At 29.2% G+C, this 11,661-nt stretch overlaps 1 protein-coding gene across 1 annotated transcript; it reads left to right on the top strand.

Moving 5' to 3' along the window:
* The first annotated feature begins 9,683 nt into the window (after positions 1 to 9,683).
* Positions 9,684 to 11,165, top strand: LOC130471987 (serine/arginine-rich splicing factor RS2Z32-like). The gene is made up of 2 exons (XM_056842378.1): positions 9,684 to 10,235; positions 11,139 to 11,165. Exons 1-2 carry the CDS (start codon positions 9,684 to 9,686, stop codon positions 11,163 to 11,165), a joined length of 579 nt encoding a protein of 192 aa, XP_056698356.1.
* Positions 11,166 to 11,661: the final 496 nt, after the last annotated feature.

Here is an 11,661-nt window from a genome sequence, read left to right on the forward strand (position 1 = left end):
GAGTTATCGACGAGCGAAGTACTCCTCTCGGTAGTTACAGTCCCCCGAACCCTCAATCTCTACCTTGCGGGTGTATGTTGAGAGATCCCCACACCAGGGATCACAAGGGAACCTACGGCCGTCGTGGTCAAACATAATTGCACTCTCTTTATGTCACGATAACCGGGTTTTGTCAGTTTTTCTCATTGTCGTTAAAAACTGAATGGCGACTCCTATATTACTAGTCAATTGGGTGTAAACTCACAGGAAATCCAATTACACTTGATTGAATAAAAAGAATCGTCACACCCAGGAGGGACGAGGTCACGCATTAGCCTCGTGCTTTTTCGACCCCCTCACAAATATAAATAAAAAATATAATAATAATAATAATAATAATAATAATAATAATAAATAAATAAATAAAATATAATAATAACAATAATAATAATAATAAATAAAATATAATAAATAATAATATAATAATAATAATAATAATAATAATAATAATAAATAAATATAATAATAAAAATAATAATAATAATAAATAATAATAATAAATAATAAATAATAAATAATAAATAATAAATAATAAATAATAATAATAAATAATAAATAATAAATAATAAATAATAAATAATAAATAATAAATAATAAATAATAAATAATAAATAATAAATAATAAATAATAAATAATAAATAATAAATAATAAATAATAAATAATAAATAATAAATAATAAATAATAAATAATAAATAATAAATAATAAATAATAAATAATAAATAATAAATAATAAATAATAAATAATAAATAGTAAATAATAAATAATAAATAATAAATAATAAATAATAAATAGTAAATAATAAATATAAATAATAAATAATAATAATAAATAATAAATAATAAATATAACTAATACATAATAAATAATAAATAATAAATAACTAAATAATAAATAATAAATAATTAAATAATAAATAATAAATAATTAAATAATAAATAATAAATAATAAATAATAAATATAAATAATAAATAATAAATATAAATATAAATAATAATAATAAATAAATACATAAATAAATAATAAATAATAATAATAAATAATAAATATAATAAATAATAAATAATAATAATAAATAATAAATAATAAATAATAAATAATAATAATAAATAATAAATAATAAATAATAAATAATAAATAATAAATAATAAATAATAAATACATAATAGTAATAATAATAAGTAATAAGTAATAAGTAAAGTAATAAGAATAATAACTAAGTAATAAGTAATAAAGTAATAAGTAATAAGTAATAAGTAATAAGTATAAGTAATAAGTAATAAGTAATAAGTAATAATAATAATAATAAAGTAAATAATAAATAATAAATAATAAATAATAATAATAAATAATAATAATAAATAATAATAATAAATAATAAATAATAAATAATAATAATAATAATAAATAATAATAATAAATAATAATAATAAATAATAAATAATAAATAATAATAATAATAATAAATATAAATAATAAATAATAAATAATAATAATAAATAATAAATAATAAATAATAAATAATAAATAATAAATAATAAATAATAAATAATAAATAATAAATAATAAATAATAAATAATAAATAATAAATAATAAATAATAAATAATAAATAATAAATAATAAATAATAAATAATAAATAATAAATAATAAATAATAAATAATAAATAATAAATAATAAATAATAAATAATAAATAATAAATAATAAATAATAAATAATAATAATAAATAATAAATAATAAATAATAAATAATAAATAATAATAATAAATAATAAATAATAAATAATAAATAATAAATAATAAATAATAAATAATAAATAATAAATAATAAATAATAAATAATAAATAATAAATAATAAATAATAAATAATAAATAATAAATAATAAATAATAATAATAAATAATAAATAATAAATAATAAATAATAAATAATAAATAATAAATAATAAATAATAAATAATAAATAATAAATAATAAATAATAAATAATAAATAATAAATAATAAATAATAATAATAAATAATAAATAATAAATAATAAATAATAAATAATAAATAATAAATAATAAATAATAAATAATAAATAATAAATAATAAATAATAAATAATAAATAATAAATAATAAATAATAAATAATAAATAATAAATAATAAATAATAAATAATAAATAATAATAAATAATAAATAATAAATAATAAATAATAAATAATAAATAATAAATAATAAATAATAATAATAATAAATAATAAATAATAATAATAATAAATAATAAATAATAAATAATAAATAATAAATAATAAATAATAATAATAAATAATAAATAATAAATAATAAATAATAAATAATAAATAATAATAAATAATAAATAATAAATAATAAATAATAAATAATAAATAATACTAATAATACTAATAATACTAATAATACATAATAAATAATACTAACAATACTAATAAATAAATATGAACATTACAATATAATTAGTAGTAATATTTAAATTATAATAATAAAAATAATAATAATAAAATAAGATCATTAAAGAAGAAGAGGAACACAATGTCGCTCTTTTGAACTGAACTGAATGAAACTGAACTGAATGGAGCTAAACTTAACTGAACTGCAATTAATTCCAAAAGAACAGAGCCTGATAAAAATAAGAACTCAATAAAGAAATGGGACTAACATTCAAGAACGGGGAGAGTATATAATTAAATGAATTATTAATATTGATTGAGATCAAGTAGAAAATGTTGAATTAATATATACTCCGTATAAATTAAATGATGAATTGATTTAAATGAGGAATATGGAGTGGAAAAGACGTTGGAAATATAGCAAAACAATACATAAAAAAATAAAAAAAATAACTTAAATGATGAATGAAGGGAGGAGGGATGACACATAATATTTAATTAACGGTGATTTTTTTTTTAAATACTAGGTATAGATTAGTTACTAATTGCTTAAAAAAAAAAAAAAAAACTTTACTCATCTGTCCTTGTTTGTTTATGTCATTTGTCTTTAGTTCGTCTCTAAAAAATTGTTTAACAATCCATAAGAAAATTTGTAAATTCTTACCTAGATCCTTAGTGACTTTGTGAATTACTACCTAATTTGTTAAAAGTTGTCAATTACTACCTAGGTGTTTAGTGTTTGTTGTCAATTGCTACCTTAGTCCAGTTAGTCCACTAATTACTTTATAATTAACACTTAATTATGATTTTATCATTTTAATCAATTAATAAAAATTAAAATTCAAAATGATAAATCACCAAAAAAATCCAAAAATAATAATCCCCAAATATGTTTGGTATATAATTTTAGAAACTTTTTGTTTTAGGAGTTAATCTTTTTGAGTTTTTTTTGGTTTTTTTGGATATAATTAGTTTTGGATTTTTTTAGAAAATTTAAATTTATATTAACTAATTAACTTATGATTAGTGACTAATTGGTCGGAATATGGGCAAAGGTAGCAATTGGCAACAATAACTTAACATCTAGATAGTAATTGACAACTTTTAACAAGTTAGGTAGTAATTTGCAAAGTGACCAAAGACGGCCTAAATAGTACAAATGCTCATATAAAAGTACTCCATAGAAAACTCTCATACTCCGATAAAATACTTCATACATTTAGTCCCATTTGTCCCTTCTAAATTGCAGTGTCGGGGCTATAATTACGCCATAATAATAAGGCCCTGTGCAATTTCTCAATTTGGAGCCTTAATTCATCCAATTATTAAACAAAAAACTGTATACTAGTATAATCACTTGGGGAAGAGAGGATGAAATCAAATTTGAAGGAGATTTGGAGAAGAATGGATGACAATAAATTGAAGGATTTAAACGAGATTTGGGGAAAATGATGAATTTGTGTTTCCAAGTAATTACTCTTCCCATAACTGAAAGGTAACTGAAGGGATACGGGAACCTAAAAAAATAAAATTAAATGACTCAGTCAAAGTACAGCGCTGTCAAACTCCAAAAATCCCAGCAAAATAATAAAATGGGATTCGAACCCAGACTTACAGTGTTTTAGCACATAACTTTAACCAATGCTCCAATTAAGTTTTAATGTATATTTAGGAAACTTTTTACACTATATTTGAAATTAAAATTTGGGGGCCCTGTTCCGTCGCTCACCCCGCGCTGCCCCAGAACCGGCCCTGCTAAATTGCATGCAACCAAAAATTAACAAGGCAAAAAAACAGCTATGGGATAAACAGAAATGGAGAGTAGTTAACTACGAGGTGTAACTATATGGAGTAGTAAACATTTGTGGCTATTCTAAAGCACGAGACATTATGAAGCACTCCATCCATCTCTATTTGTTTGCTCCATAGGTAAAAATGTGATTTATTAAGGTCTGGGGCAAAATTTTATGAAGAAACTTGGTAAGATTGTTTTTTAAACTTTTAAGATAGTATGCAAGTTGGGTAAATAGAGGAGATTTATTACTAAATAAAGAAATGAGACATTCTTTAAGAGACGTAACTAAAATACTTTGTAGAATATATGACAAATAAATAGGGATAGAGAAAGTAATATTATCTCCCAACTTAGCATACTCTCTTAAAATATTATGTATTTTGTAGTCCGTATGTATTATGAAACTTATAACGAAAGGTAATGTATTAAAAATCAACTACGGAGTTTATTCATTATCAGCTCTACAAAGTACTCCATATTGACTAGTGACAAAATCCATTCAGAAATCAATGAAAATATATCCTTCGTGGATTGATTTATGTTCTATATCCACATATTTCAATGCCAGAACGGGAAGAGTAGTACCCGAAGTATCTACTTCATTAGTACTTTATGGGCACTTTGGTTGTCAAGGAACAACCGCGTATTAGCGAATGAAATCACCACCATTGCCTTGTTTTTTTATATATATATATATAAAGGAGGGTCTGGACCCACATGGTGTTTCTTCATCTATCGGAAGCTGAGCCACATATTCCGCAATAATTGGCCATAGGAACAATGAGGAATTAACTGTGTTGATTCGAGTGGATGGATCTTGACATAAGCGCAACCGCAATGCAGGTATAGGGTGGATGTGGGAGAATCACCAAAGGACTGATGGAATGGTAATGGGTGGATCTTCTTCAGGAACTATGGAGAGCGCTTTACAAGCTCAAGCGATGGCTTGCCTCTTCGGTATGAAATGGGCGCGACAGGCAAGGATACAAAATGTTACTATTTTTACTAATTCTCATCAACTGGTGCAATTTCTTTTGGACGAAGTTTTCCAGGAAATGCCATTAGATGAACCTTAGAAGAAATGAAGATCGTTGGTAAGGATTTATCCTGGTGCATCATTCATAAGGTGGAGCGGCAACGAGTAAGTCAAGCTCATATTTTTGCCAATAAAGCTGCACGGGATTTAATTTGCTTTTCTACTTTTTAGTAATGTTGTTTAGTTAGCTTGTGTAAGTAAAAAAAAAAGACATACTCCATTAACTGGCTTTTGCTTATCAAGCTTTGGTGTACTTTGAGGTGTTTAGCGTCTACACAAAATGGCTCAAGCCGCTGCTCAATTTATAGTTAAAAACAACTTTGTGTGTATGTTCAATTAACAATTAGAATAGAAAAACAATGCGAAGTACGGAGTAATAATAAATTATGAATCCACTAGTCTACTATAGTTATTTCTGAGCCTCGAAATAAGATTTTCACTGATGATTCATGATCTTATTCTCATGATTATTGTTGAGTCCATAATTTTAATGATGACAAGTTCAATTATACTCACAAACACTATGTAGTGACTTCAGGAACAAGTTACAAGATAACAATAGATGAGCTAAGAAGAACCTCAAGATGGGTGAAGAGAAAGAGACTCCAAGTACATTGACAGAAGTAATCAAATTAAGATGAATCTTTGATCAAGTGCCTAAGCAGCCTTAGGAAATGTATGGTAAATGCTAAAAGGTAAAAGACCAGTGTAATCTAGCAACTGTACAGTATGGGAACAATGTCTGCATAAGGTCCAAACAGTATTAGTTCACTTAGTTGTTTTAGTCTCATTAAAAGAATGCTTAAGCTCTTAATGTCACGCCTAAGTCCTAACCTTACTTGGAAAGCTCGAGTCGTACTTGAGGATAATATTTAAAGAGATTAAGTTTCTTTATAACTCTCTTAATTGTAAAGATAAATTAATAATCTTGAGATTATCTAAACTTGGTTTGCATTAAGTTGTTTTGGCAGAAATCTATATCTAAAAGAGTCCTAACTCATGTAAAGTTAGATTCTAGGTTTTTAGGTTAAATTGTCATAATAACTATAAATAAACCTTAAGTTCTTCTCTTTTAATTATTATCAGACTTATTAGCAAAAATCGGAGCATTCAAGTATTATCTTTAAGCTTTGCATTACAGTTTGTTCATGTTCCCATAATGAGCAATACGAAGTTACTTTGTAATACCCAAAATTTTAAATTCGATTTATTAAAATTGAAAATATTTATTAACTTAATTTCGTTTTAATTAAATTACGAATAATCGAATTTCGTTATTTTAATCGTTTTTACGATTTATTTTAAACGACGAATTTATAAACTAAAATTATTTATTTTTCGGTTACACTAATTATTTATTTTTAAGGAATTATTTTAAGCAATTTCCGAAAATTAATTACAATTTCTGAATTTTTGCCAAATACTATGAAATTAATAAAAAAAATAAAAAATAAAAAAAAAGAGAAAAGAAATTTCATTTTTCTTGCTTGCTCTCCACGCTCAAACCAGGAAGTCAATACTTCCTTCCTTCCCACAAAATTCTGTCCAAGTTCACTCCTTAGAGCCCAAGGAATACACCTTGTTCTTCACTCTACTTACTTACAAATTCAGAAACTTTAGGTGGAATTTCAACAACAATCAAATTCAATCTCAAACTCACTCCCTTGTTCCCTTTGATTCAGTCCACGAACCACCACCGCAAACACCACTGCAACCACCAGCCACCACTACTGCCACCTCCTCCCAACACCACTGCAACCACCTTAACCACCGTCGCTCCCCAGAACCACCACACGCACCACCTCCTTCCCTCTCCTTCCCCTCGTCACACCCCCCTGTTCTCTCCCCTGTTTCCTCCTCCTTCGCCCCACCGCACCAACACCACACCACGCACCACCACCTCCAGCCACCTTCACCACCTAGGCAACCACCTGCTGCCATCGCCGCACCACCCTGTCGCCGCCCAGAACGCCCAGAAACACCCCCCCATCTCCCCTGTCTCTCCTCTCCTTCGCGCCACTCACCGCCCTTTCTCTTGTTGCTTTATCGTCGAGAACAAACCACCACCGCCGCCATACTCACCGGCGTATCCGGCGCCACCGAACCCAGCCCCGTCACCCTTTTCTTCAGCTCTGTTCCGCTGTGTTTCCCCCTCCCTGCTCGTGCCTCTATTGTTCTAAATAAACCAAAATCAAAGTTTTATTTTAAAACTTTGATTCCCTTCCAACCCGTATTAAAATTGGCCCATATTTCATTTGGGCTTTTTGGGTGAGTTACAAACTTAATTGTATTTTCAGATTTCTAATTATTAATTTGCATGCTTTAATAAATTTTGATAATATAGTTATTTACTAATAAAAATTGTTTAATATTTTCCAGGTTTAATTATCGATTTTACGGAAATAAAATTATTAGCTTTATTTAACCAAAAACGGAATTTATAAATATTTTCATGAAAATCGGTTTATGAATATAAATATATATATATTTCGATTGAAATGCGATTAATAATATTTTCAGTAAATTTCGAAATTATATTTTATTAAAATTCGTTATTTATAAATTCATCACTTATAAAATTTATTATTTATAAAATGTCGATTTTAGATTATTTATCGTTTTAATACTAATTCAATAATTTATTATTTTAAAAGAAATTGGACTCGGAGCTCAGGACGAACGAACCAAGGAAAATCCTTAGCAAAATCGCGGAATTAAGGTAACGGCTATTGCTAGTACCCGCAATTCCCTTATAAATGCGTTTATGAAATTACAATGTTATGATTTATTTATGAATTGAATGTTTTGACATGTTTTATGAATTGCGGGAAATGAAATGTGATTTGATTGGATTATTTATTATAATATGATTGATTGAAATTCTTATAAAACGATCTTTATAAGAAACCATGAATGAAATGATGTTTCTAAGATGCCAGGAAAGAAATGATATTTTATTGATCCCAGGATCTAAATGATGTTTTATCATGATCTCATGATCTAAAGGAATTATGTTACTTCTACTGAAGTAAAAAGGCTAAAATGTAAAATTAAACGAAACATGATAAATAAAAGTGAAAGACCTAGTCCGTTTGGCAGTATATGTTCACAGGTTACGATTCTCGGTCATGCATGTACCCATGGGGCATCCGCCCATTGAGCCAAGGCTCTCATGTTTTCGGGCCAAGGCCCCATGTTTTATGGACAGCGGTCCATCGTGGAAGACGTTCCACCATGTCATACTTGCCACGGCTAGCATGTGCACCCAAAAAGTTATGAATGAATTAAATAAAGGACTTTATTAAATGTTTTACATTATTCTATTCTCCCTGTGTTATTAAATAAAATGAATTGAAATGAATTTACGTTGCTAGAATAGTTCGTTACTGAGTCTTCGGCTCACCGTTATTTTGTTTTCTGTTTTAGGTACCGCTAGGACTGATGGGAACGAGTAGTGGCGAGGATTTCACTTTAATAATTCCCACCTAGTTTATGTTTTAAGTTTTAATAGTTTACTTAAATACTTTTAGTAAGTTATGTACTTTTATTTTAGTAATATAAAGAATTATTATAATAACTTTTGGGATTTAATAGCTTATGATTGAGGGTTGCCTTGTAATTCCCAATAGAGAGTTATGGCAGGTAATGTCCCGACCGAATTAGGTTAATTCCGCTGCTAATTATGCTTTAATAATTGAATTAGAGGTCGGGGCGTTACAGTTTGGTATCAGAGCCAGGTTCTGGACCATAAGTGCTAAACCTTATGGGTTTTCGCACGAATAGAATTCATTAGGCTTTAAGTAAAGAATTTTAAGGAATGAGTTAAAAAGAATGTTCTAAAATCTTGCTAAGTTAAAATGAATATGAGTGTGAGTGTAGGAACGGGATCAAAGGGTTTATTTTATATTATTATTTCGCGTCAACCTGATAAGATATGTTATGCAGAATGTCGACCATCAATGCTATCAACGATGTCACCAACGGAGCTCGCAACGAGCATCATGTTCACGATGATAACGACATCACTCATGAAGAGTATGTCCATGTTAATGGCCACGAGGAAAGGATGAAACGATTGGAAAATGTGAGTTCAATGTTGGCCAAATTAGTCCATGATTCTCGGAAAAAGAAAGATGTTAGTGGGAACGAGAGCGCAACGATGTTCAAGAAATTCTCGTCACTCAACCCACCATCCTATGATGGCAAGCCCGATCCAGTTGAGTTCGAGGATTGGATAAGTCGCATTGATCAGTTGTTTGAAACCCTGCAGTGCCCTGAGAAGTGGAGAGTTGATTTCGCAGTGTTTTACTTGACGGGTCAAGCAGGATTATGGTGGAAAGTTAACAAGGAACGAAATAATGGGCCTGGATTTGGTTGGAACGAACTACAGAAGTTAATGAGAGACAAGTTTTATCCACCATCCTTGAGGAAACAAAAAGAAGATGAATTTCTACACTTGCAACAAGGAACAATGAGCGTGTTGGAATACGCAAATAAGTTTATGGAGTTGTCAAGGTTTGCACCAGACTTGGTGTCGACAGAGCAGTCCAGGATGAACCGTTTCGAACGAGGTCTGCACCTTAAGTACCAGGATAGGTTGTCCACTCAGAGGTTTACTTCATACCAGGATATGGTTGATATTGCAGCTAATGTGGAGCGAGTGGTACTACTTCGAGAAGCGAAGAATGTTGGGTATAAAAGGAGAAATGATAACCAAAGCCAAGGAGGAGCAAAGAAGCCCAACCAAAGTTACCAGGGAAATCAAAGGAGGAATGATGGTAATCAAGGAAATAATAGGGGACAAGGATTTCAAGGAAGGAACAATCGGTCGCAAGGATGTGCCAAATGTGGAAAAAGGAGTCATGTTGAGAGTGAATGTCGTGTGGGGAAAAATGCTTGTTACCGATGTGGAAGTCATGATCATTACGTCAGAGATTGCCCAAATCAAGTGACATCAACCATGAGAGGACCAGTTCCAATTAACAACGATCGTGGTCGTAACAACAACGCCTCAGGTTCAAACCGCAACCCACCTCGACCACCGCCAACTGGAAGAGTTTTTGTGACGAGACAAGATGAAGCAGATGAGGATGATAATGTTATCACCGGTACCTTTTCTATCCATTCGTTACCTGCCCATGTTCTTTTTGATTCTGGAGCTTCACATTCCTTTATTTCACCATTGTTTGCTAAATGTTTAAGTTTGAAACCGTGTTGTGACTTTCATGCTATGAGTGTTTCCCTTCCTAGTGGAGAAATAGTGAAATGTAGAACCATGTATAGAGATTGTCCCATTGTAATAGAAAAAGTAGAGTTTCTAGCAGACTTAGTAGCTTTTGACCTATCTCAATTTGATGTAATCTTGGGAATGAATTGGTTGACTAAGTATGAAGCTAACCTTAATTGTTCGAGGCAAAGTGTGACCCTTAGAACACCAAATGGAGAGAGAGTTTCATTCCATAGGCTAGTAAGGAAACCAACGATTCAAATTGTCCATGCTTTGAGAGCACGTAAAATGATTGAGAGTGGTTTATCTGGTTACCTATGTAGTGTTGTAGACCTAAATACTAGGAATGGCAATGGATCGAATTCGGGTCGGATGTAGTAAGATCTGAATCCGATCCATTTACTAATCGGACCCCAGATTTGGCTCCGAATCCGAGTCCGACTCCGAAACTCCTAAATCCGAGTCCGATCCGACTACTCTTGTAGGAGGTCCGAATCCGACCCGATCCAACGGACCTCCGACAAGATCCGAAAGCATCCTAGTAAACCTCCAACAATCTCAAATACTACTAAAAAGAAATGAAAAGTATCATAGTTACTTTGTTTTCATTAATTATTTCTACAGGCTGCTTGTAAATCGGATAAATATTAATGCAATGTCTAATATGCTTATATGTTTACATCCCTTTAAACTAGAATTCGTAATAAAATTGAGACAAAACATAATCACCATGCCTACAAATTATTCGTAATAAATGGAGTGTTGAGTAATCATCTAGTTGTATCTTTCAATTGAAGAGAAGATCTAGTTGTTTTCCTTGAATAACTTGAAGAAGAAAAAAGATCTACATGTTTTCCTTAATAACTTGAAGAAAAATAGATCTTACATGTTTTTCATACGAAATACTGCTATCAGTCATATATTTCCAGAGTACTTCATGTTTGGGTAGAATTGCATTAGTAGAGGAGAGAGGGAGGAGCTGTAAACTTGTAATACAGTAGAAAGAAATAGGAGATAGAAAGTAGAGGAGAGAGAAAGAGGAGGAATGAAGAAGAGATGTTCCGTATGTACAATGTAGGCGGCGTGAATGAGTAAACAAAATAGGGTTAGGTACTTTGTATCACAGACATATGCACGGCCCATTTAT

The sequence above is a fragment of the Spinacia oleracea genome, chromosome 4 (assembly GCF_020520425.1).
Source record: "Spinacia oleracea cultivar Varoflay chromosome 4, BTI_SOV_V1, whole genome shotgun sequence".
Lineage (NCBI taxonomy): Eukaryota > Viridiplantae > Streptophyta > Magnoliopsida > Caryophyllales > Amaranthaceae > Spinacia > Spinacia oleracea.